General features: G+C 55.0%; 1 protein-coding gene across 2 annotated transcripts in view; it reads right to left on the bottom strand.

Annotated features, from left to right (window-relative positions):
- Nucleotides 1–3,490: 3,490 nt before the first annotated feature.
- The window catches only part of RASGEF1A (RasGEF domain family member 1A), a 181,035-nt gene continuing 157,654 nt past the window's right edge, over nucleotides 3,491–26,871 (bottom strand). The window contains exons 2-13 of one of the 2 annotated variants that reach the window (XM_079707529.1): nucleotides 13,411–13,611; nucleotides 10,940–11,062; nucleotides 9,072–9,209; nucleotides 7,993–8,214; nucleotides 7,307–7,381; nucleotides 6,863–6,955; nucleotides 6,274–6,376; nucleotides 6,116–6,195; nucleotides 5,168–5,359; nucleotides 4,414–4,537; nucleotides 3,901–3,973; nucleotides 3,491–3,574 (exon numbers count right to left, since the gene is read on the bottom strand). In XM_079707529.1, coding sequence (XP_079563655.1) covers nucleotides 3,550–3,574; nucleotides 3,901–3,973; nucleotides 4,414–4,537; nucleotides 5,168–5,359; nucleotides 6,116–6,195; nucleotides 6,274–6,376; nucleotides 6,863–6,955; nucleotides 7,307–7,381; nucleotides 7,993–8,214; nucleotides 9,072–9,209; nucleotides 10,940–11,062; nucleotides 13,411–13,605 — 1,443 coding nt within the window. In that variant the 5' untranslated portion in view covers nucleotides 13,606–13,611 and the 3' untranslated portion in view covers nucleotides 3,491–3,549. Of the gene's footprint in view, nucleotides 3,575–3,900; nucleotides 3,974–4,413; nucleotides 4,538–5,167; nucleotides 5,360–6,115; nucleotides 6,196–6,273; nucleotides 6,377–6,862; nucleotides 6,956–7,306; nucleotides 7,382–7,992; nucleotides 8,242–9,071; nucleotides 9,210–10,939; nucleotides 11,063–13,410; nucleotides 13,612–26,871 lie in introns of those variants that run through there. The other variant, XM_079707528.1, reaches the window with a different exon arrangement.

Here is a 26,871-nt window from a genome sequence, read left to right as displayed (position 1 = left end):
TTAGCTCTCGATTCCTTGCTCTTCCACTTACCCTGTCTTGCCTCCCTGAGGAACATGACCCACGTTTTACAAATGTGTAGGTGTGATAGGTGTATAAAAATCTTAGTTTTGTCACAGAAGTCTCTGTGGCCTTAGTAGAGATTCTTGGCTTATCTTCCTGTCACATCTGATGCTGTTAACAGGTTTGTCCCTGAAACGTGTGTGTAAAGTGAAAGGTGGTAACCCTCGGTCATCCCATGGAGCTGCACACTGCGCTGGTCGCTGGCCACACAGCTACACGCCAAGAGGCTTCTACACAGAAAGAGCTGAGGCTCTAGTGCATGAGACGGATGCCAACAGTGTGGTGTGGATGGTGGGGCAAGGCCAGAGGAGCACGAGCGCTACTCACCAGGAAGACGTAAGGAGGCTCAGAGAACGTGTGTGGAACGGGGTGGCAAGTGTACTGGAGAGGTGCACGTGCACAGCATGTGAGTCTAGTGCCCGAGCAGCAGCGTGCCCCTGGGAGAGGTGGGCAGGAGCCAGGTCCTGCAGAACCCTACCCACCAGGAGAGCTTCCCCAACTTGCCTGGGCTCCCCGCTCCCGTGTTTCCCATTCAGCTGGTCTGCGCAGGGGCCCTGAGAACATCTCAGACAAGTTCCCAGTGTTGCTGCTGCTGCCAGGCTGGGACCCACACCTTGAGCAGCACTGCCTGGAGGGACCACCCACGGGTGAAGGACGGGGCCGTGCCGAGCCAAGCCAGCTCGCGTCCTGCTCCCAGCTCCGTGTCCAAGATGCAGGCTAGGTGTGCTGCTCCTTCTTCAGCTGAGGTAGGTAGAAACTTCCAAAAGTAACTTTACCAAGAAAGTAAGGATGCCCTTAAATGGAAGGACCTAAAAAGTGTTGTCACTTACCCAAAAGTCACTTAGGCATCCTCACAGGGGTCCTCGTTTGCTCCACAAACACCTGAACACCTACTGTGTGCTGTTACTCCGCGAGGCACGTGGAGCGGCAGCAGGTGATGAGGCCCCGCCGGCCTCGCCTTCCGTCCACTAGCTATTTAAACGTACGTAAGGTTAGAAGTTCTGTTCTTCAGTCGCACTGGCCACATTTCAGGGCTCAGTCCCTCTGTGTATCTAGCAACACTACTGGGTGATGCAGTACAGAATACCCCCTCAGCACAGAAAGTGTTCTGCTGGGCGCTGCTGCTCGAACGGGCTGAGTTGGCCCTGAAGGAGCAGTGTCAGGTCTGGCGAGCTGTCGCGGGCAGACCTCATCCAGCCTGGGCACTGCTGACAGGGTCTCCCACAGGCAGTGGGAGACAGGCCAGAGCAGAGCAGTGTCTCAGTTCTTTTCCTTCAGTGCCACAAGCTCTCGTGTGCCCCTCAACAAATCCCTTTTATTTAGTGCTCCTGAGCGTGACCCATTGAAACAGGAGAACCACGCAGCAGAAAGACGTCGGCAGGCACTCCCCAATGTCCCCAACCCCCAGAGAGACCCACAGCACCCATGGACACTGAAGGTTCTTGTTAGTCCTGCAGTAAAGGAACCTTGACAGTCGTTTAAGGTAGGCTTCCTGAACTGACATGACCATGTAATTCAAACTGCTAGTGATAGCCTTCTGGATCTTTCTTTGAGGAAAGCAGCATAGAACATGCCTCTTGTATAGCTTTGTTTTGTTTTGCAATATTTGAAAAGCCCTCTGTCAGAATGTGGAGGTGAGAGCTGCTTGCTCCATCTCTGAAAGGCCCTGGCAGTCTCGTCCTCCCCCCTGGCCCGGGCATCCCCATGCCTCCTGCCAACACAGAACTGTGCATAGAGAACAGGCACACGAGGGGAGCAACATGTTCTTTTATTGATGCAAGTACGTCCAGTCACACCAACAGGTGACATCCTTTATTATTATAAAGTACAGCTTTATACGCAGAGTTCATCTCAAAATACCAAAACATCATAGGGTATGTATCAAATTGGGAAAATAAAGTAGCAAATGTAGCACTGTGTCAGGTCGGTACTAGAACTGATGACCAAGTGAAGCACACACTGATGTGAAAGCTCCTTAACACACGGACAGAAAAGGTTCTAACATTGTATTCCAAATATATATTCTCAAGTTTTAAACCTTTCTCTCAAATACATAAACAAAGCAATATGTACTGTCAATATACAATATGTACTATCTAGAACGTCTGAAAAGTGCAAAAACACTGTGACAATACAGTGTAAATATCCTTGCTCCACCCTGGGCTGAGGGCGACATCAGCATCGGATCATGGAACCACCTCCCCCTGAGGCCTCGCCTTCACATCTCCAGGCTCTCCTAGGAGTTTTGGGAATTAGCAGCTAACTGTCCTTACCCAGGCCTGCCAGCTGGAGGCTCCGGCGGAAGCCAGCCATGTGGAGAGAAACAGGGTGAGTAGTTCCAAATCTGCTTGGATGGAATGACAGCCCTGCCATGAGGGCTATACAGTCAGCATGAATTGCCCATTTCTGGCCTTGGAGGGAGCAGGGCTGTCACTGTCCCACGGCTGGGAAGTCGGAAAATGGCGAGTACTCCTCGAGTTCGGGTGTGGAAAATACCTCCAAATGTTGGGCAGCTTTACGTGAGTGGGCTCCAGCAGGTACTGGCCTGGCTAACCTTCCATGTTTCACATTCCATTAAGGGAGCCCAATCCCCCACCCAGAGGGAAGGAGGATACTGATTTGTAAGTTGCTGCTTTTGACTTTGTACTGGAGTTTCAAGATGGCTTTATATGTCCCCATCCTTAATTGTACTTTGTATTCACTTCATTACAGCTACGTGTGTCAAAGTTACAGGCTGGAAAACGGACAATTCCATGACTCCCTCCTTACGTTATTTTAGATTTTCTCTTTTCCTAAAATGTAGGTGAATAACAATTTGCCAGACATCTTCCAACAGAAAATACGCTGCCAGGTGTCCCCCTGCCCTCCCCCCAACCCCCATAAATCCCTGATAAAGGAAAATGAAAATGTAAACTTCGGAAAGCCCGTATTCAAGGTTCACTTCTGGAAGTACGCAAATGAGACCTCCGGGCCACCCGAGCCCTTCTTGCCAGAACCTTGTGTGCCTGCGCTTTGAGGGCAGAGCTTCCCCGGCGCCTCCAGCGGCACTGGCTGCAGGCGAGAACGGGCCCACCAGTACCCTCTAAGGCACTCACCCCGACATCAGAGACACTGGCTGGAAAGGAGGCAGGGCTCACGTTGGTTTTGGTTGGGTTTTTTAAAATATTTTTTTGTAAGATGTTTGTTAATAATCAAAAGTAGAAAATAAAAATCTACATTTCATTAGAATAAGATGTTATCATGGATGCCATCTTCCATGATACTCTTTCCCCACCCCTCCCCAAAGCAGGGCCCTGCCCTGTCATAAACAAAACGCTTTAAGTGCCAAAGGTTGATGCATGAAATAATTACTTCTTTTTTTTTCATAAAAGTTATGTACAAAATGGACCCCAACCAGTGAGGCCTCATCTCAACCCATTATCACTCAAGATTAAAACTCAGTACGTAGGTGTGCTTAATCCCAGCGTCTGCAGGCTGCATCCGTGCCTTCAGGCTCTGTTAAGGAGAGTGGTCCTAAAGGTGAGCAGGGAACGAGGAAGTGGTCAGGCGGCCGCAGGCCCTTCCCCTGAGCAAGCAGAGGGCAGGCCTGTGCTACTAGGGGAAGGCCCAGCTGCCTGGAACCGCCCATTGAGGGAGGGGTCAGGGACGTTCAAACCCCAAGTCCTCAGCCTGCACCGGGGATGCCTTCCTCTCCCCGGTCTGCAGAGAGGTGCCCTCGGCCGCCTTTCAAAAGAGCAGACCCATCATGCCTCCCCCCACCCCGTCCTTTCCGTTCCCTGTAGACTCTGGTATGGGGCTGGTCTTGGGGGCTCACCGGACTGCTGCTGGAGTTCTCCTACCTGAGGGTCTTCCAGCTGTCCTTTTCCATGTGGTTCTCAGGACCTTCACTCTCGAAGGAGGCGATGAAGAGAGCTGAGAGACGAGAAGCCCCGCAGAAGCCATGTCCACACCCGGTCAGTCTGCCTCCCACCTCAGTTATCCCTTCTCAAACTCTCCCTCCCAGGGTGGAGCGAGGCCCGGGAACGAACTCCTAAACCAAGGGGGCAGCGACTTCGGGCCTCGGCTGGTCCACAGGCCTCTGCTGCGTGGGGTTCCTGGCAACCTGCCTGGGGACTCTGAGACGTTTCCTGGTTCTGCAACGCTGGCCCGACCACGTACTGGCTCTCTCAAGTGGCCTCGGGAGCCTGATCTTTTCTTGTCCTTATCCTTGACCTGCCATCCACCCACGGCCCACCCTCATGCACTCACCCCTGCGAGCTGAGCTTCCCCAGCGTAGCATGGGAATAACAACCCTGGGAGGGCACCCTGCACGAGTCAGGGTGACCCCTACAGTTTGCAGAGGTGGACCTCACCTTCCTCGCTGTAGATGGGAGCCGTCAGCAGGTAACTCTGAATCTTCTTGTCCTTCTCGAAGGGACACTCCACCTGTGTCCATGTCATGAACTCATGGATCTGTCTGGAGATGTCCCAAAATTTCTGAAGGGGCAGAAGACCAACTGGATGTTCATTTGTCACCTGAAGCTTGGAAACCCTGGTTAGGACAGGGGACGTAGGCTCTGGCTTTGGTCGGCTCATCATTTCCCTGGTCCCAGAGAGACTGGACGGTAGCCCTACAAAGCTGACTTCGTAGCCATGGAAGCACTCTGTACAACAACAGAGCCAGCCGGTGTCTCCAAGGCCATTCAGTCCTGCCCTCCACCTGAGCCATTGGGCTGCAGCCAGGCCTGTGCTTCTGCTGTGCAGGAACCCCAAGAAGCCCCTCATCTGTGACTCTAGGCTGAGGCAGGCGTCCCAGCCACACCCAGCACAGCACCACCAACCAGAACACCCCAGGATCTCACTCTGGGGCCCTGTGGCTCCTAGCACTGTAACCAGATCATCCACCCAGAACTGGGGCCACCCTCACACCTTGAGGTCACAGGGCACCCATGATGCACCCTGGAGCCTTCAGTCCTAAAAGGCCCTTCTGCCACAGGGCTACAGCCTGGCAGCTCTCATGGCACAGATGGATTCTGCCTGTCCTAGAGCAAGGCCAGGAAGTCTGCCCTACCCTGTGCTGGGACAGCCTGGCCCCCTCCCCTCAGACCACAAGGGGGCTGAGCTGACCTTGAAGTTAATGTGTCCATTGGGCAGGTGGTTGGTGTGGATTTTGTGCAGGAAGTAGATGTCCTTAACGAAGAGGTTGAACACAGGGATGACGATCTTCTCCCGGCTGCTGTTGGCCATCTGGGATCTCTGTGTGGCCCCCTGCAGGGCTGTGCGGTAGTTGCAGAAGTTGCTGGATGGGTCCATGTGGTGCTGTGGGCAGACAGGAGGATGTGGTGGGCACTGCTCCCCCTCAGATGCTCAGGAGGCCCCTTTGCAGGAAACAGCTCGGGGTGGCCCTGTACCGTCACCAGAAGAGGCCTCCTCTCCAGGAGTGAGCACAGGGGAAGGAAGCCCAGAGGCACGTATCTGAGCACTGGGCTGGGGTTTTCTGGGTTTGGGTCCAGGCGTCACGGGGAAAGCTGTTCAGAAATCTTGAAGCTCACACACACCTCCCTGCCCTGCTAAGTCTGGGTCTCACCTCCTTCCTTTCAAAACCTTCCTTTGCCCTTGTGCTTTCGTGGACACCTCCCAAACCTGACCAGCTCCACAAGACACACACTTGCAAAAACCGGATTCTCTGATCAAACACATCTAGTCAAGGCTGTAGACTCGCCTGTCAGCCCCTGGGCGCCCCCAGACGATCCGGGACCATGGAAGTCGAACGAGGAAAAAGCCAGTCTCTGCTTGGTCGGCACTGCCCAACCTGGGGCTGTCGGCCTGCTTTTGCCAACAAACTCCTTGCTGATCTTTCCCCCGAGCTTTGCTTTAGGCGATGCCAGTTGTGGCTCAAGTCCCAAGGGCCGAGGAGAGCATAGGCTACCTGCCTTCTGGGGGCACCGCGGCCAGGTCAGCGAACACGCCCAACATCAGACAGCACTCGAGGCAGCAGGCCCTCAGCAAGGGGCCAGAGCGTGATGGGACGCCCAGCCCTCCTCAGGCTGACTCGGGACAAGACAGGGTGCCTACCTCTAAGACGTCGAACTTGGCCGTCTTGACTTTGGACCAGGTTTTCTTCAGCCTCGCCACAGGACTGAGGTTCATGCCAGCTGCAGGGGGCGACAGCTAGGGTCAGGACGGGGGGAGGTGGGCCACACCGTGCTGGAGGGGGAGCCCCGCACACTCACAGATGATGGCCATCATGGAGTTGAAGTTCCCGATGTTGAAGCACTCTCGGGCCACGTCGATGAAGAACTCCAGCATGCGAGTCCGATGCTTCTTCTTCACTACCTGGAGGGCGGCCAGACTGCTCAGCGCGGCCCCCACTGGAGGTCATCCCCTCCCGCACCAGCCCCCGAAGGGCATTGCCCTGGGCCCAGGAAGGGGCCTCCCCAGCAGTGAGCTGCCCTGGGCCCTCAGAGCTGTCAGGCCGGGGGTGGAGGGATTCTCGCAGGCTGCAGAGGCAGGAAATGCAGCCGTGGCATTTTCGATGCTGGGCAGAGGGGCGGGAGAGCAGGCTGAGAGGACCAAGGGAGACCCAGATGAGCTGGCAGGCCATGCTGGGCACAGGATGCCTCCCCGGATGGGTCTCTGTTGTAATTTAAGGCATCACGGTTGGGGGTTGGCGCTTCCAAGGCCCTGGCAATAAAAGCTTCCTGTCTCCACCTGCAAAGTCCCGTCCCCTGCGGGGTACAGGGGTCAGAGCCCCAGGCGGCACGGTGGGGTCGGGAGGAGACAGGGCCGGCCCTGCTGCTGTGTGCGCCACGCGGCACTTACCCGGCACACCTCGGTGGCCACCAGCATGCTGAGGCAGTTGAACCAGTTGTCGTAGGCCTCCAGGCTGTAGGTCTTGATCAGGTCCCCTCGGCACTGTGGGGACACAGCAGGTCACAGGGAGCCCGAGGACCCTGCCCGTGGCTGCCGCCCCATCCCCACCCTCAGAACCCTCAGAAGGAGCTGTGGCCAGAGGAGGGGGGACAGCTGCTGGACTGGCCCCCTGGGCCCACCCGGGTCTCCCAGGATGCCCCCACCGGCCCTGCAGGGCTCCCCAGCAGCATGCAGCACCCTGCGTGGCTGTCCACCGAGGCCTGGGGCAGGCGCTGGGAGGCCAGACCTACGTACGTCAGGTTGTGAGGCCCGACACTCCGGAGGCGCTCAGGCGTCTGGGCGAGGCCCCCACACCCTCCCCCAGCCACCCTGGAGCACGCCGCAGCCCCTCACCCTATGCTTGTCCCGAGAGTCCATGTGGCTGACGATCTGCATCAGGTCCTCAGGGTGGATGCTGCTGACCCTCTCCTGGGTGGAACGGGGAGACAGCCCAGGAGGAGTGACAAGCCTGCCACCCTCAGGCAGGCCCCACACGCAGCGTGGAGGGCGTGTCGAGAGCAGCAGTCACGACCTCCCTGCAGGCATGCCCCTCAGCCATGGCCCCTCCTCGATCAGAGCACCCAGACAGTGGGCAGGCCCCCCAGGTGTACCCCAGCGTCTGGAAGGCCCTCCCCTGGGAGGCGACAGCCTCAGCAGTGGCTGCTATGTGCAGGGCCCCTACCCAGCCTGGGCACAGGCAGGATGAGGGGACAGGGCAGGGAGAGCCGTCCCCCTTGAAACCCTTCACCTCTTCCTGAGCCACTCCTCCATCCTGAGGCCACTGCAGTCCCCATCACCCCAGCCCCTCCCGTTAACATGGGGCTGCCGTGATCCTGGGGACCCAGGTACCAAGAAACCCTCTGCTCAGGTGGACACACAGCCGCCAGAGGCAGCGCTTGGGGCTACCAAGCAGGCTTCCCCTAACACCCCGGTCCGACAGGCAGGGGAAGGCCCTGTGGCGCCATGTTGGGAAGGTGCCGGCGTGAGCGTCAGTGAACACGCCCCAGCCCGTCCTGTGAAGGGTGCACTGCAGCACTGACCAGCTCGATGTGAGTCAGCTGCTGGGCCAACACCAGGGGGTCACAGCACACGCCCAGGATGTCCTTCTGCGCGGCTGGCGGCTTGGTCTTGAGGATGGGCCCTTTGTCCATGGCCGGTGAGCGGAGCTTCTCACGCAGCTCCTGAAGCTGGCTCCGGGCAGCCAGGGACAGCAGCAGGCTCTGCGTCATTTGGGCGATGGCCTTCTTCACCGTGCCATTCTCCTGGGAGGGGCGGGGGCAGAGAAGGTGCTGGCCTGGGCTGGCAGCAAGACCTGCACCGCGCCGGAGGAACCCATCTCGTCTCCAGGGATGTGTCTAACTTTGAGCCCACGTCCCCTAGCCAGACCTGCCATGAGCACTTGGGCCTCTGACAGCAGGGTGGGGCACAGTGTGGGCTCCGCTGAGGGCTGCAGGGGAGGGTGACTCCACAGCCGTCCCGAGGAGAAGGGAGCTGAAGGCCAGGGCTAGGCTTCTGGGTCTGAAAAGCATGGCTTTCTGGGTGGCGGCCGGCTGAGCTACTTCTCATGGCCTTTCCACCGTAGGAGGGGCCCACAGTAGGGACAAGGGACTCCAGAAGGGCTTCCTCCAGGGCTAGGAGCCTTCCTTCCCTGGGTGGGAGCAGCCCTGGCCCTGCCCCACTCTCCCTGGGCTTTGGGCCCTCAGGAAGGCAGAGGCGCTGAGCACACGGAACCCAGGCTCCCGCGATGGGGGCCACCGGCAGGACCAAGCTGTCTGGAGGGCCCGTCTCAATGCTGCAGACCAAGCGGGAGCTGGGAGCTGGGAAAGGCGGACAAGGCCCTCGCTAGGCCCCCACTCCACCCACCCAAAGAGAGGGAGAAGCTGGGGCCTGGGATCACCCCACTCGGGCCACACGGCCTCCCGCGTGCGCAGGATGCCGAGGGCAAGTCTGGCCAGTTGCTGGCCAGCTGAGCGGCCCTCACGGGGCTGAGGGGCAAATGGAGCCACCCAGCAGTCCTCTTGGGAGGGTGACAGCAAAGGGGACCACATACAGAGCTGTCCCTGAAGACCCACCCCTCCCTCAGATAAGGAACTCTGCCAGGCTCCGAGGAGGACCTCACCTCGTCACACAGCGTGACCCGGTGGGTGATGGCTTTCAGTTCGGCCATGGCCTTCTCGTCCTGGAAGTCGTAGGGGAAGGCCTCTGTCCACTCCTTCAGTAGCTGCACGATCTTGGCTGAGAAGGACTTCAGCCTGGCCTGGGGCAGGGGGCGGGGGTCGGGGGATAAAGCAAGGTCTGACCCTCCAGAGTGGGCGACAAGATGACAAGCGGTACAAGCAGCCCCAGTTCTGCAACACCCTCCGACCCGTTCCCCCGCGGGACCTGTGTCCCCTACCCCGACGCTGGGGGGAGGGCTGCTGGGTAGGGACATCCTCCACCCTGTCCACCTGCGGTTTTGTCATTCCTGCTTTGCTTCACATTCCCCTTAAGCCGGCTCTCTTTTTCACTTAAATTCATTTTCAAAGAACCTGTCCTATCGCTACCATGACACAGAAAATTAGTTTCATTTGCTGTCATTAGAAGTTACCCATAAAACAGGACACGATGAAAACCAAGCAAAATCATTAACGTTAAGCAAGAGACCCTAGCCACCTTCTCTCAGTAAAAAGCAGGTCGGCAAGTGCTGGGAAGGGCCGCAGACACACCAGGCATCGTCTCCCCAGTTCCCACTGGCCCAGGTCCACACGCACATACAGCCCAAGGAGGGGGTGCGGGATGCCCAGCCGTGCTCTCCCGGCCAGTCCTCTGGGCCCAGCCCCGCACTGGCTCACGTACGCTAAACCATTCCTATGCCCGCCTTGGCTCCTGCCTGGCCCTGACCAGCTCCCCGTGCCCACCTGGCCACCCTGGACCATTCCGGCCCTGACTGCCCTCAGGGCCCAGCTCCTTCATGACCCAACTCCCCACACCTACACCTACCTGCCCCCCTCCACCCACCTCTGCTCCGCTGCCTCCACCCAGCTGACATTCCCCCCAGGTGCCCGCTGCACCCCGCACTCAGCAGGAACTACAGCCCTGCATTCCCTCCTCAGAGGCCCCGCCCTGCCTGTCATCACAGACGAAGGCGGGAGGGCTCACCCCAGGCTCCTCTCAGGCTTCTACTGTCCCCTGCTGACCCTCAGCCGAGAATTTCATCTCCCACTCACCCTGTTCTGGCTTTTCCCCACCCACGCCTTCAGGAGCCTTTCCTGATCCCCGGGCTGCAATGGGTGCCTGTCTCTGTCCCTGCCCAGCACACCCGGGGACACGCCCCTCTGGAGAGGATACTGAAGAGGGCACAGGTGTCACAGGCCTTTGCTGCAAACCTCCAGAGACAGGAGGCCCAGCCTGGTAGAGGGGAAGGTCATCAGGAACAGGCCCTGCCAGTGCCTTGACAGCACGCCCACCACCCCTGCTTCCACACCAGACCCCAGGCCTGCCCCAGGGCCTCAGGGATGAGCTGGGGTTTCTTACCCATCTTGACTGCCCGAAGCCTGACTCAATCAGAAGACATGACAGTGAAAAACATCCCTATCTGAGTCTCTGAAAACTCTAGCCTGAGGGTGCTGCCCGCCACCCCGCTTTGGAGGGAGCAGTGACCCAGGCTGCGTCTCCACCAGCTGGAGCCGGACTCTCCCTTCCAGAGTGCCTGGCCCTGAGCAGGAGAGCCGGCAGGGCTGTCTGCTGTGGCCCTTCCCCGGGAGTGGGTGTGAGCACCCGCCAGCGGCAGTTCCATCCAGCGCCCTGGGAGGTGGGCGCCCCTGCAGACCCCCGGGAGGCCTGCTCCAGGGACGTCAGGAGGCCAGACAAGCAGACCTGCCCCCAGCAGGGAGGGGCCCAGGCCGGGCTCGGCCGGGCCCTGTCCTGAGCAGCATTCTCTCCCAAGCGGGAGCGAGCGGGGAAGCCAGGGGCACAGAGACGGGCAGCAGCCCAGGGGCTCGTCTTTACCTTATCAGATCCGGCCTCCAGCTGCTGCCTCTGCTCCAGGCAGATCTGCCCCACGCGGGCCAGCAGGTCATGAGGGGGGATGAAGACCCGGGAGCTCAGGAGAAACGTGAAGATATACGTCCTCTGAAGGAAAGAGACAGAGGGTGAAGAGTGAGTCGGGCCCGGCGTGGCCCCCAGGTATAGCCGCGGCCTGCTCCTCCACCTGGTCCCTGCCTCCCGGGCCCAGCGTCACCTCCTGCGTGGTTTACCTCACCTCGAATGCCCTTCCTCCACTCCCGCTGCTCCCAAACCCTGCCCACCGTGCAAGGCACAGATCAAACCTCGCTTCGCAGCAGCCCTCGGAGGCGTCCCTGACAAGCTCGGTTCCAGGGGTCTTACTCGGCTGGGACGCTCCCCTACCCCACGCCGGGAGCTAAACCCGGACCTGGATGTTGGCGGTATCTCCGGGCCTGTGTGGGCCTGTGGCCCGGCCCACGGTGCTCCCCTGGCCAGGCGCCCAGCCTGCTCTGTGCCAGATCCTCACTGCTCAGTGGGGCAGGGCCTGGCTGGGGGCGGTGGGGGCCTCCTTGGCCCCAGGACCCCACATCAGAAGCTGCTGCAAGCCGCTGTGTGGTCACTAGCCAGCTGTGGGCCCCGTCCCCACCTGCCACACCAGGGCCCCCCAGTCCCAAGGCCGCATGTCCTCGTCCCCTGGTCGCGGTGCAGGCTGAGGGGTGCACCTGGTCCGGCTGAACGGCGGCAGGGAGCAGAGCCCAGGGCTCTCGGAAGCGTTTGGCTGACGTGGGGTTTAGCAGGCCTCTGCCTGCAGACAGGGCGGACTTTGGGGTGGGGAGGCTGCTTGGGGTCTCCCGGGGACTCCACTCAGACAGTGATCTACTGCCACACGGCTTGCTGCAGGCAGGGGGCCCAGGACCCTCGGACCCTCGGCCTCCACTCCAGGTCCAAAGGAGCAGGTCTTCCGTGCTCCAGCCTAACGCAGCCTCCCAGATCGGGACTCGGCCCTCAGGCCCTCCCTGCCCCGATGCAGCCCTCAGAGGCCGCTGGGGAGGCTCTCCCTGGAGCAGCAGGGTGTCCCTGGGCTGTGCAGCACGGGTGCTCCAGGGGCCCGGCCTGTCAGTGGTGGGACCTCCAGGGGCCCCTCCTGAGCAGAAGGCTCAGAGCGTGAAGGAAGGCCGCAGCTATTACACCTCGGAGCTCTCAGCCAGGGGCAGAGGAGAGCCCAAGGCAGGAGCTGCGCGGCTCCCGGGAGGAGCAGGGAGACAGACGGAGCGCCGTGTCCCCAGCCACCCACGTCTGCAGGGCACGGGCCGTGAGGGAAAGGCGGGGAGCCCGGGTGCTCGGCAGCCGGGCTGATGCCTAGCTGGACCCCCGTTCGACCTCCGCCGCCCCTTGGCTCTCTCCTGGGAAGCAGGCTGGGACCCCAGGGCACAGTATTCTGGGGACAACACTGGGTGAGCTGGCTGAGGCTCCCCGGGGACAGGCCTGAAGGAGGGGAGGCCCCTCCCCCCGCCACACAAGGCCACTGTTGCACAGACCAGCACTGGGGTTGGAGGTCCCAGCCCCTGGGGGGCCGCGGCCCTGCTCCGGACGTCTTCAGGGCCTGGGGTCCCCTCTCCCCGGCTCTGCCGCCTGGCCCTCGGCTGCCACATCGGCACCACCAGCCCCAGCCAGGCCCTGAGAGGACTTCCGGAGTGGACGGAAGGACAGACAGAGGAGTGGACAGAGCCCCAGGAGGGAGGGAGGAGGCCTGACATGTCGGGGGCGGGGGGCGGCCTGGAGCCCCGGAAACCCAGCTGGAGGGCAGAGGGGGCAATTCCTCCCCACCCTCCCTCGCAGCCCTGTCTGTCGCCCGGAGGCCATGCGCAGGGCCCTGCCCTCAGGAGGGAGGGGGCACCCAGAGGGGCAGCTTGGCTCTCGAAAGGGAGCAGGTAACAGCCCCACTGCCACTACGAGACGTCATCTACTGGAGGCGGAAGGGAAGACACACGTGACAAGGGAACTCTTTCTCACTCTTCCGAGAACGCACCAATGTCACCTTGAGATGAAGAGGCAGGATTCGGGTTGGCAAAGGCCCGTCCTGCCCGCACACACGTGCCCAGGAGGGCGCGGAGGGGCCGACCTTCTTCATTCTGAGCCACTGCAGTTCATGCACAAAACAAACTTCCCAGCTCAGAGACGGGACACTGATGGGTGGACCCTCACCAGGACTCTGAAGCCCTGGCCTTGCCCCTTAGACCCCTCTTGCTCCTCCAGGGCCACCTCCTACCTGCCTGGGGACAGCAGGGACGTCACTGCCGGTTCCCCTCTCCTAGGCTGGGGGCCAGGGTGGGAGGGAGCAGGAAAGCACAGGAGGTAGGGCCGGGGCTCCCTGCTGCTCCGTCCAGCTCTGACTGATGGGGGACCTCCCTCTCCACCCCAGCAGCAGTCTCCCTGGGAAGCCAGGTCGATCCCACCAGTCACCGGGCACTCACATCGGGGTAATAGTCCACTGTGGGGACCAAGTGCTCCATCAGGGCCTCCAGGGACCCGGAGATGAGACGTCCGTCTTGGAAGACAAGGTCCCCGGAGCTGCCGGCCCCACCTCCTCGCTCCCCCATGCCGGGCTGCACCTGTCCACTACAGCTGGGCCCGAGGATGCTGGAGAAGACCACGGACGTCTGGGGCATAGTTTCCTGGGAGAAAAGAATGAGGCCGTGAGGCATCAAAGGCACCTCCGCCAGGCCCTCCTCCCAAGCCGCCTGCAGCCTGCGTGCGGGTGCAGAGCCTGAGCCCCGGCAGGGCCGGGAGGGGGGTCATTAGATGTCAGCACAGGTGGGCGGGCAGGCTCCTCAGTGGCCCCGAAGCCGCTGATCAATGTGTCTGATAAATGTTTCTTCAGCACCTGCTCTGTGCATACCAGGCCTCAGTCCAGGCATCTGGACACAGAAGGCCCTGCCTCCCGGGGTTCCATCCCAGTGGGAAAAGAGAAACTATGGAGAAAAACAGCACCAGGAGAACACTGAGTGTGCGGGGGGTGATCAAGGCGGCCTCAGGGAGGGGCCCTGAGACAGACTGATGCTGTTAGCTGTGCAGCTTCCCGGGATAAGAGAGGGAGGTTCGAGGCAAAAAGGACAGCAGGTGCCAAGGTCCTGAGGCCAGTGTCGGGGAAGGTGATCAGCAGGGGAGTGGTCTGGCCAGACCATGCACACCTGGGGGCCCAGGGTGCCGGACAAAGGAGTGACCTGACTCAGGGTGAAGGTCACCGTGGCCGCCGTGTGGAGACCCAGCCAGGGAGAGATCTAAAAACCAATCAGTGGGTTTTGCCATGACAAAACCCTGGGAGACATTGCTCAGGTCAGGTGATGGCAGAGGAGGAGGGTCAACTCTGGACGCTGTGGAGAACAGTATTCCGCCTGAGCGACTGACCAGCACGGGGAAGGGCTTCGAGGGTGGGGTGTGGGGAAAGACCTGGAACTTGCTTTTGCACACGTGGATTTGAAATGCCTATTAGACACAGATGCTGGGCAGCAGTCTGGGGGCTCAGTGTGACGAGGGCTGAGGGTCCCCACCTCACACTGCAGCCAGGCTTTGCTGCAGGCTCTCATGAGGCCCGGGAGGGTCTGCAGCCCTCTGGGCCTCAGTTTCCTCACTGCCCGGGGCAGCTGGCCGCGTCTGGAGGAGGCTCTGTGGCATCAGCTTGACGCACACCTGCCAGCCCGAGGCCTCGGAAGCTAGTGCTGTGGGCGCACTGCCCCTCCTGCTGGCCAGGGGTGACCTGCACCACCTGCTGGGCTAGTCCCACCCTTGGAGAGCAGGGAGGCTGAAGTCCGGGGGGAGGAGCTGGCCCTTCCTGCCTTGGCGGGGACCATGGCCAGGTGTCACCCTCTCTGGTCACTGGCAGGCAGGCGCCGCTGCCCCACCCCTAGCTCCCCAGGCCGCCGCGCTGGCCTCCCTCTCCGGGCCGGGGCTGCTCCCCACGCCTCAGGGGGCAGAAAGAGCCCCCAGCTCTGAGCTTGCCATTGATGACACCTCCAACCAGCCCTGGCCTGCTCTCTTGCCCGGACCAGTGTTGGCCTCTGAGCCCTTCTGGCCTCAGTCTCCCCACTGGGCGGAGCAAACAGCAGCCATGAGCATTTTACTGCCATGAGGGGCCCCTCCAAGGGCTTTACAAGGAGAGCCAACTCCCACCCCAGCACATCAGCTGAGCCTCACACCAGGGCAAAAGGGGCCCGGCCCAAGACACTGGTTTCTCTGCCAAACGCCTGGAGGTCGCCTTTGGATTCTCAGAAAATCCTCTGCAAGGAGAGCAAGCGCTCAAGGGAAGTCCCCGGGGACAGGCCTGGATTGCAACATCTGTGGCCCCCAGGCTCCGTGCTGCCCTCGTGTCAGGTTGGGTTCAGACTCACAGAACACTCCCCTCAACCCACGTTAGAATGCACAGTCTCAGGCCCCACCGTGTCAGAACCCTGGGGTGGGTCCTCTTTGTCGCTCAAGTCGAAGAACCACTGACTTGAGCAAACCTTTCACTTTTCACATAGTGCAACAGACTCAGCAAGAAGGAACTCAACCGAGGAAATCCTAGGATTTCCGAGTCCAGCCCGGGTGTCACCACCCCTAGGAAGACCCCTGGGTTAATCGCTAGACTGCTAACCCACGAGGCCAGAAGTGGCTGATCACCTGCCTTCACGTCTTCCTGTCTGGCTGGAACCCGCCCCATGGCCGTGCTCAGTAGCCTTTTGTGGGAGGAAATAAGGAAGGTGGGCTCCCTGGGCACCTCAGCCCTGGCAGCTGCTCTGCTGTGACGTCACTGGGACCCGAGGGGACCCGACCCCCAGCACTTCAGCTGAGGGCCATGCGCTGTGGGGCGACTTTCCTGAGATCACACAGTTCTGGGTTCAAAAGGTGACCCAAGAGTGGTAACCTTGGCCAGTTGGACATCCTGACCCCAAGCTTCTTGGTCATCAGAAATGGCATTTTCAGAGCCTCTGGCCTCTCCCCCCGTGGAGAGAGAGGGCTGCTCTGGTCGGAGGGTGCTACGGGGGGAGCACACTGACCCCCCACTAACTCACAGAGCCCCTACCAGATCCTCCACAGGGCAAGGCCGCCTGCAGGGACACCTGCCCCAGGGCTAGCCAGTGGGGAGCCAGCCTGGGGACTCAGCCCCCCAGCTCTGCAGCCCCCTGTGGGGGAACAGGTGAGCCTAGCAGGAAGCCAGGGGGCTGAGCTCTACACTGGGCACCGGCCCACAGCTCCTTAGGGAGCCTCAGACGGCACTCACTGTCCCCCTCGACAGGGGAGGGGCGTGCGCTCAGGGTACAGTCACCTACCCCGGGGGTGGGGCCCCAGTCCGTGTGTGCTGCACAGCCACTGGGCGGCACATCCCTCATCACGCTGCTCCTCCCCCAGGGCTCCCCACCCGTGGGGGGTCTCGGTCCTCCAGAGACTGCGTCCTGCCTACACCATGCCCGTGCACCACCCAGGAGGCCACGGGAAGGAAGGGGCAGCCACGTGAGGCCCATCCCTTCAGCTTGGGGCAGTGACCCCTATGACAGCAGCTGGGCCAAGGACCCCACCCCTGGACTCCCCAGCTGCACAAGATCCCGCACCAGTCACTTTTAAATGACATAAACAGATGTGTACATGACATGTAAATAAAGGCACAGAAAACATCTGGCCACCCGTGGCCACACTCATTACAGACTTTACTGCAAGGAAGCAGAGGGGGGAAGAGACTTTCGCTTTCCGTTCTACACATTTGTCACCTATTTGGTAACTTTTCTAAATGGCGGATCTGTTTTGTCATATTCTAAATAACTTTGTTTTTTAGTGCAAAGAAGCTGAGTTTTGAAATCAGCTCTTTTTATAAAGGCATAATAAAGAGGCTGCAGCCCCAGAGCTGGGTCTGCAGACAGAAGCATGGCCACCATCTAGCGGGTCATAATGTGAGGGTGGGCTTTGAGGCGGAGGCCCAAAACCCCCTCGGGGAATGGACGGAGTCCCCAGGGGCTGTGCAGAACCACCCAGCCTCTCCCCTACCCTGGGACTCTGCCTGGGGCCAGGTCTCTCTGACCACGTCTCTCCCTGCTCCTCTGTACGCTGAGCCCTGTGGATCCTGGGGACTCCCCCCCACAGAGGCCCTTCCCTTCCCACCCAGTCCCTAGCAGAGCCCACCCCCACCAGGCCATGAGCACCTTGGGGAGGGTTTCCAGGCTCAGTGCCAAGTGGTAGGAGACAGGTTCCCCAAGTGGGTCTTCCTGGACAGGAATTTAGAGCCCCCTTGGGTTCGAATCCCAGCCCTGCAACGGGCCAACTCCTTGTTCCTAGACAAGTCCAACCAACCTCGATTTCCTCAGCTGTCAAGTGGGGATGATGGCAGGACTACCCATTAAGACCTCTGCTTGGCATCTCTGCTGGCCACCCCCCACCCCACTCTGTGGTCTCTTCTGCTCTTGCACGTGGGGTCCTCCTCTCCTGTCCCAGCAAGAGCAGGGACTGAGGCTTCTGGCCACACACCTGTGTGTCCATCACCCCCAGCTGGACCCTTTCTCAAGGAAGGGCCACTCAGAGCAGAGGACCCAGGAAATCTGGGCTCCTGTCCTGGGAGGGAGCACATGGCCAGAGCAATCAGAGTCAGAAATGCAGTAGCTACCAGGAGGGGCTTCCGCTAGAGCAGGCCCGTGTGTCCCGGTCACTCACCGCCTCTGCCCCCTCCCGCCTGGGCGGGCACCTGTGCTCCGGGGCAGCCTCAGGAGCAGACACTGGTGGGTGACCCACATGCAGAGGTGGGGCTGAAGTCACAGCTGAGCCCCAGGGGCCATGCAACTAAGGAAGAAGAGCTGAAATCACTCCTCGCGGCTGTGTGAAGCACAGATTTATACCCCTGTGACCAGCTTTGTAAACTCAGAGCTGCAGAACATCCGAACAATGAGTGCTCCCACCGCTGAGATGGGTCTAGTTTTAGCAGCTGTGGACTTTGTGGGGACATACACACAGGGGTTGGGCCAGGCCAGAGTCTGAGCTGCCCCCATAGCGCCCACAGAAGGGTCAGATGCATGATTACTGCAGTCCTGGGACATGTCTTCAGTGGATCTACGCTGGTGGCCTGGTGAAAACAATACCTGAGAGACACCAGGGCCAACTGCAGGCATATCCACGGTTAAGGTGGGGCTGAAAGCAGTACCAACAACAGTGTAATTTGTGAGCCTGCACAACAGGTGAAAGGTGACACAACAGAGCACACTCACAGGTGAACATCTCCAGAGAAGGAATACTCAGTGGCTTCTCTCCCAGTGGGAGTGCTCCAATCCTGCCTACCTTGCACTGCAGATCAGAAACACAGCTAAGAAACAGATCTGGGGGCCTCTTCAACAACAACCAGGGAGCAGACTCCGCCCCTGACATGGCGGTGACAACCACAGACCAAAGGGGAGGCCCCGCTCAATACCCAGTGCAGGCTCTGGTCACAACACCAGTCAAACCTCCTATAAAGGGGATAATGGCCAGCATACACTGAGGAAAGAGGTGGCAGACACCCATACTGAAAACAGCCCTTGCACTAAAAAATATTAAAATCACACAGGCTATATAGGGACATAAAAATAGCCCTCCAAGACAGTCTGAGGGTCTGGCATTGGGAGGAAGAACCCCCAGAGATCTCAGCCCTGAAGGTCAGCGGGGCTTGAGAGCAGGAGCTCCATAGGGCTGGGGGAAACACTCTTGGAGGGTGCATACAAGAGTGCACTGGGACCCAGCACAAAACAGTACCTCCACAGGAACCTGGGCTAGACCTACCTAGGGATCTTGGAGGGTCTCCTGGGGAGGCAGGGGTTGGCTGTAGATCACTGTGGGGGACAAGGACACTTGTGGGGGGAAGGATCAATATTCCCCAAGGAATACTGATCAGCGTGAGCTCTCCTGGAGGTCCCCCTTTTGGCACCAAGACCCGGCCCCACCCAACAGCCTGCAGGATCCAGTGCTGGGAAGCCTCAGGCCAAACAACCAGCACATAGGAACACAGCCCCACCCATCAGCAGACAGGCTGCCTAAAGTCCTACTGAGCTCACAGCCACCTCAAAACACACCACTTGGCACAGCCCTGCCCACCAGAGGGACAAGACCCAGCTCCACCCACCAGAGGGTAGGCACCAGTCCCTCCCACCAGGAAGCCTGCATAAGCCCCTGGACCAACCTCACCCACCAGGGTGCAGACACCAGAAGCAAGAGGAACTGTGATCCTGCAGCCTGTGGAAAGGAGACCACAAACACAGAAAGTTAGACAAAATGAGACAACAGAGAAATATGATGCAGATGAAGGAACAAGATAGAAAACCTACAAGGACAACTAAATGAAGAGGAGACAGGCAATCTACCTGAAAAATAATTCAAAATAATGATAGTAAAAATGATCCAAAACCTTGGAAAAAGAATGGAGGCACAGACCGAGAAGATACAAGAAATGTTTAACAAAGAGAAGATTTAAAGAACAACAATAGGGCTTCCCTGGTGGTGCAGTGGTTGAGAGTCCGCCTGCCAATGCAGGGGACACAGGTTCGTGCCCCAGTCTGGGAAGATCCCACATGCCACGGAGCGGCTGGGCCCGTGAGCCATAGATGCTGATCCTGCACGTCCGGAGCCTGTGCTCTGCAACGGGAGAGACCACAGCAGTGAGGGGTCCGCGTACCGCAAAAAAAAAAAAAAAAAAGAACAACAATTAAAAAAAAAACAGAGATAAACACCACAATAACTGAAGTGAAAAATACACAAGAAGGAATCAATAGCAGAATAACGGAGGCAGAAGAATGGATAAGTGAGTTGGAAGACAGAGTGGTGGAAATCACTGCCATGGAAAAGAAAAAAGAAGGAAAAGAAATCAGGACAGTCAGGGACTTCCCTCGTGGTCCAGTGGTTAAGACTCCACGCTCCCAATGTGGGGGCCTGGGTTCAATCCCTGGTCAGGGAACTAGATCCCACATGCATGCCACAACTAAGAGCCCACATGCTGCAACTAAAGATCTCACATGCCGCAACTAAAAAAGATACCGCATGCTGCAACTAAAGATCCCAAATGCCGCAAGTGAAGACCCCACATGCAGGACTTCCCTGGTGGCGCAGTGGTTAAGAATCCACCTGCCAGTGCAGGGGACATGGGTTCGAGCCCTGGTCCAGGAAGACCCCACATGCTGCGGAGCAACTAAGCCCGTGTGCCACAACTACTGAGGCTGTGCTCTATAGTCCATGAGCCACAACTACCGAGGCTGTGTGCCACAACTACTGAAGCCCATGCGCGTAGAGCCCGTGCTCCGCAACTAGAGAAGCCACCACAATGAGAAGCCCACGTACCGCACGAAGAGTAACCCCTGCTCGCTGAAACTAGAGAAAGCCCGTGTGCAGCAATGAAGACCCAACACAGCCAAATAAATAATTAATTCATTTAAAAAAAAAAGATCTCACATGCCACAACTAAAGATCCCACATGACACAACTAAAAAACCCCACATGCCACAACTAAGACCTGGTGCAGCCAAATAAATAAATGAATATTAAAAAAAGAAAAAAGAAATGAGAACAGTCCCAGAGACCTCTGGGACAACATTAAGCACACCAACATTTGCATTAGATGGATCCCAGAAGAAGAAGAGAAAGAGAAAGGGCCTGAGAAGATTTCAAATAGAAATCTCTTCTACTTGAAGAGATTATACCCAAAAACTTCCCTAACATGGGAAAGGAAAGAAGTCACCCAAGCCCAGGAGGTGCAGAGAGTCCCATCCAGGATACAATCAAAGAGGAGGCCGAAACACATATTAATCAAACTGACAAAAATTAAATACAAAGAAAAAATATTAAAAGCAACAAGGGAAAAGCAACAAACAACATACAAGGGAATCCCCATAAGGTTATCAGCTGATTTTTCAGCAGAAACTCTGCAGGCCAGAGGGAATGGCACGATACATTTAAAGTGATGAAAGGGGAAAAACCTACAACCAAGAATACTCTATCCAGGAGGGCTCACATTCAGATGCGACAGAGAAATAAAAAGCTTTACAGACAAGCAAAATCTAAGAGAATTCGGTGCCACCAAACAGCTTTACAACAAATGGTAAAGGAAGTTCTCTAGGCAGGAAATGCAAACCAAAAAACTACAATAGATACACACACAAAAAAGAAAAAGCAACCAAACACAACACTAAAGATAGTCATCAAATCACAAGAGAAGAGAAAAAAAGAGGAAGGGTAGAAAAAAGACCTACAAAAACAAATCCAAAACAAGAAAATGGCAATAGGAACATACATATCAATGATCACTTAAATGTAAATGGATTAAATGCTCCAATCAAAAAACACTGGGTGGGGCTTCCCTGGTGGTGCAGTGGTTGAGAGTCCGCCTGCCGATGTAGGGGACACGAGTTCGTGCCCTGGTCCAGGAAGATCCCACATGCCGCGGAGCGGCTGGGCCCGTGAGCCATGGCCACTGAGCCTGCGCGTCCGGAGCCTGTGCTCCGCAACGGGAGAGGCCACAACAGTGAGAGGCCCGCGTACCGCAAAAAAAAAAAAAAACACTGGGTGAATGGATACAAAAACAAGACCCATATATATGCTGTCTACAAGAGACCCACTTCAGACCTAGGGACACATAACAGACTGAAAGTGAGGGGATGGAAAAAGATATTCCATGCAACTGGAAGTCAAAAGAAAGCTGGAGTAAAAATACACATTATCAGACAAAATAGACTTTAAAATAAAGACTGTTACAAGAGACAAGGAAGGACACTACACATTGATCAAGGGATCAATCCAAGAAGATGATATAACAACTGTAAATATATATGCACCCAACACAGGAGCACCTCAATACATAAGGCAAATGCTAACAGCCATAAAAGGGGAAATCAACAGTAACACAGTAATAGTGGGGGACGTTCACACCCCGCTTACACCAATTGACAGATCATCCAAACAGAAAATAATAAGGAAATATAAGCCTTAAATGACATATTAGACCAGACGGATTTAATTGATATTTATAGAGCATTCCATCCAAAAGCAGCAGAATAAACTTTCTTCTCAAGTGCACATGGAACATCCTCCAGGATAGATTACATCTTGGGCCACAAATCAAGCCTTGGTAAATCTAAGAAAACTAAAATCATATCAAGTATATTTTCTGACCACAACACTATGAGATTAGAAATAAATTACAGGGAAAAAACAAACACATGGAGGCTAAACAATATGTTACTGAACAACCAGTGGATCACAGAAGAAATCAAAGAGGAAATCAAATAATACCTAGAGACAAATTACAACAAAAACACAACGATCCAAAACCTATGGGACACGCCAAAAGCAGTTCTAAGAGGGAAGTTTATAGCAATACAATCTTACCTCAGGAAATAAGAAAAATCTCAAATAAACAACCTAAACTTACACCTAAAGCAACTAGAGAAAGAAGAACAAACAAAACCCAAAGTTAGTAGAAGGAAAGAAATCATAAAGATCTGAACAGAAATAAATGAAACAGAGACGAAGAAAACAACAGAAAATATCAATGAAACTAAAAGCTGGTTCTGTGAAAAGGTAAACAAATGGATAAACCTTTATCCAGACTCATCAAGAAAAGAAGGGAGAGGACTCAAATCAATAAAATTAGAAATGAAAAAGGAGAAGTTACAACGGACACCACAGAAATACAAAGGATCATAAGAGATTACTATGAGCAACTCTACACCAATAAAATGGACAACCTAGAAAATATGGACAAATTTTTAGAAAGGTATAACCTTCCAAGACTGAACCAGGAAGAAACAGAAAATATGAACAGACCAATCACAAGTACTAAAATTGAAAAAGTGATTTAAAAACTTCCATCAAAGCCCAGGACCAGATGGCTTCAAAGGTGAATTCTATCAAACATTTACAGAAGAGTTAACACCTATCCTTCTGAAACTCTTCCAAAAAACTGCAGAGGAAGGAACACTCCCAGGCTCATTCTACGAGGCTACTATCACCCTGATACCAAAACCAGACAAAGATAGCACAAGAAAAGAAAATTACAGGCCAATATCACTGATGAACATAGATGCAAAAATCCTCAACAAAATACTAGCAAACAGAATCCAACAACACATTAAAAGGATGATACACCATGATCAAGTGGGATTTATCCCAGGGATGCAAGAATTCTTCAATATATGCAAATCAATCAATGTGATACACCATATTAACAAATTGAAGGATAAAAACCATCTGATCATCTCAATAGATGCAGAGAAAGCTTTTGACAAAATTCAACCCCCACTTATCATTAAAGCTCTCCAGAAAGTGGGCACAGAGGGAACCTACCTCAACATAATAAATGCCATATATGACAAACCCACAACCAACATCATTCTCAACAGTGAAAAACTGAAAGCATCTCCTCTAAGATCAGGAACAAGACAAGGATGTCCACTCCCAGCACTTTTATTCAACATAGTTTTGGAAGTTCTAGCCATGGCAATCAGAGAAAAAAAGAAATAAAAGGAATCCAAATTGGAAAAGAAGTAAAGCTGTCACTGTTTGCAGATGACATGATACTATATATAGAAAATCCTAAAGACGCTACCAGAAAACTACTAGAGCTCATTAATGAATTTGGTAAAGTTGCAAGATGCAAAATTAATACACAGAAATCTCTTGCATTCCTATACACTAACAATGAAAGATCAGAAAGAGATATTAAGGAAACAATCCCATTTACCATCACATCAAAAAGAATAAAATATCTAGGAATAAACCTACCTAAGGAGGCAAAAGACCTGTACTCAGAAAACTATAAGACGCTGATGAAAGAAATCAAAGATGACACAAACAGATGGAGAGATATACCATGTTCTTGGATTGGAAGAATCAATACTGTGAAAATGACTATACTACCCAAAGCAATTTACAGATGCAATGCCATCCCTATCAAATTACCAATGGCATTTTTCACAGAATTAGAACAAAAAATTTCACAATTTGTATGGAAACACAAAAGACCCCGAATAGCCAAAGCAATCCTGAGAAAGAAAAATGGAGCTGGACGAATTAGGCTCCCTGACTTCCAACTATACTACAAAGCTACAGTAATCAAAACAAAAACAGAAATACAGATCAATGGAACAGGATAGAAAGTCCAGAGATAAACCCACACACCTATGGTCAACTAATCTATGACAAAGGAGGCAAGAATATACAATGGAGAAAAGACAGTCTCTTCAGCAAGTGGTGCTGGGAGAACTGTATAGTATGTGTAAACAAATGAAATTATAACATTCTCTAACACAAAACACAAAAACAAACTCAAAATGGATCAAACACCTAAAATGTAAGACTCTCTGACATAAATCGCAGCAAGACCTTTTTGGATCTACCTCCTAGAGTAATGAAAATAAAAACAAAAATAAATAACGGGACCTAATTAAACTTAAAAGTTTTTGCACAGCAAAGGAAACCATAAACAAAATGAAAAGACAACCCACAGAACGGGAGAAAATATCTGCAAACAAAGCAACCAACAAGGGATTAATCTCCAAAGTATACAAACAGCTCATGCAGCTCAATATCAAACAACTCAATCAAAAAATGGGCAGAGGATCTAAATAGACATTTCTCCAAAGAAGACATACAGATGGCCAAAAAGCACATGAAAAGATGCTCAATATCACTAATTATTAGAGGAATAGAAATCAACAATGAAGTATTGCTTCTTACTGGTCAGAATGGCCATCATCAAAAAATCTACAAACAATAAATGCTTGATAGGGTGTGGAGAAAAGGGAACCCTCCTGCACTGTTGGTGGGAATGTAAATTGGTACAGCCACTATGGAGAACAGTATGGAGGTTCCTTAAAAAACTAAATGTAGAACTACCATATAATCTAGCAATCCCACTCCTGGGCATATATCTGGAGAAAACCATAATTCAAAAAGATACATGTACCCCAATGTTCATTGCAGCACTACTTACAAGAGCCAAGACATGGAAGTCCATCAACAGAGGAGTGGATAAAGAAGATGTGGTACATATACACAATGGAATATTACTCAGCCATAAAAAAGAACAAAATAATGCCATTTGCAGCAACATGGATGGACCTAGAGATTGGCATACTGAGTGAAGTCAGAGAAAGACAAATATATTGCTAATATGTGGAATCTTAAAAAAATGGTACAAATGAACTTACAAAACAGAAATCGAGTCACAGATGTAGAAAACAAACTTATGGTTATCGGTGGGGGACGGGGGAGGGATAAACTGGGAGACTGGGATTGACACATACAGACTGCTATATATAAAATAGATAACTAATAAGGACCTACTGTATGGCACAGGGAACTCTAGCACTACTCTGTAATGACCTATATGTGAAAACAATCTAAAAAAGAGTGGATATATGTATAACTGATTCACTTTGCTGTGCACCTGAAACTAACACAACATGGTAAATCAATTATACTCCAATAAAAATTGTTTTAAAAAATGAAATACAGGAGCTAAGACTCTAAGTACTTCACGTGCCAGCAGTGACAGTAATGATAGAGCTGAATCATCTCATTAATCCTCACAATAACCCCACGAGAGAAACCCTTACTCTCTGCATGCTGCAGATGATGACAAGGCACAGAGAGGCCAAGTAACTGCCCCAGGTCACAAAGCAAATCATCAGAGGAAGGGGATGCAATGAGGGCTTCAGAGCTGCCACTGACAAGTTTTACGATAAACCTTCAGTAGGTGACGATGAAGGCTTAGAGACGTTGGAAGAAGACACAGAAGAAAGTTCAAGATCGCGGAGACTGCAGCAGGGCCAGGATGGAAACAAAGGCAGTCAGGCAGGCCTGAGTTCGACCCTGGCTCAGCCACTTGTGGCTTTATCAGGATCCTCAACCTCTTGGAGCCATAATTTCCTCATCTGTAAAATGGGCACAGGGAGCACTAATTCAGAGGTTTGCTGGGAGGAATGAATGCGCTCACTGGGGTAAAGCACTGCACACTAGACATGGTAGCACCTCCCAACTGAGGTGCTGACTCCCACAGGTGTGCCTGCTCAGAGCCCCACACAGGCCATTCCAGACACACAGGTCCCCAAGGTTCCTAGGGAGTCAGACCCTGCGGGGACGCCCTAAAGCAAATGCAGTGCTGGAGCCGCAGCATCAGCATCACCAGGAACTTGTCGACAGCGCCAGCGCACCTTCCCCTGAGTCAGAACTCAGCCTGCTCTGGAGTTTCAGACCCTCTCCTATATAGAGCTTCACTGGCCCCTCTGTGGCCCAACCAGCAGTGCCATCACCTGGTCGATCACTGAAACGCAGGACCTCGAGTCCGAGCCCAGGCCTGCTGGGTCACGTCCTCACCTTTCCTGGACGTGCTTATCCCTTGGAGAGTTTCATCCTCCAGGTGACGAGAGCAGCTTCACCTAGGTCAGTGCCTCTGGCTGTGGCTGCACAACAGAATCACCTGGGGAGTTTCAGACATCGGTGGAGAGCTCTGGAAGCCTCCAGAAGCCAGCCCGAGGGAGGGGGAAGATGGGGCTGGGGTAAGCCCGAGGATGGAGCCCCCAAGGACCCACACCACTGCCCCAGGTCAGCTGGCGCTGGCCTGGACAAGGCAGCAGCCCTTTTGGGGGCAGTGGGGGGCGGACTTGCACCCAGCCTGCCCCCTCTGAGTTCTTACAGCTGCGCCTCTGTTCCCGCAGGAGGAAGGCCAGCACCTTATAATTATAGATGCAGTCGACTCACAGCCAGGTGGGTGAAAGTGATTCACCGGCTCCTAGAAGCCAGGCCCTGCGAGTTTCCCACCTTTCCCACCTCACGCGCAGGCCCTGGTGGGCATGAGGGCATCCCAGGCGCAGGGGGAAAAGGGGCGCTCCTGCCAGCTCGGGAGAGAGCTGGCTCTGAATTCAGTGTCAGCGCTTGCCCGTCTCTTCCCTGGGTTT

Source organism: Hyperoodon ampullatus (genome assembly GCF_949752795.1).
Source record: "Hyperoodon ampullatus genome assembly, chromosome: 1".
Classification (NCBI taxonomy): domain Eukaryota; kingdom Metazoa; phylum Chordata; class Mammalia; order Artiodactyla; family Ziphiidae; genus Hyperoodon; species Hyperoodon ampullatus.
Note: the sequence above shows the minus strand (reverse complement) of the source record. Positions and strands in the feature narration are given on the sequence as shown.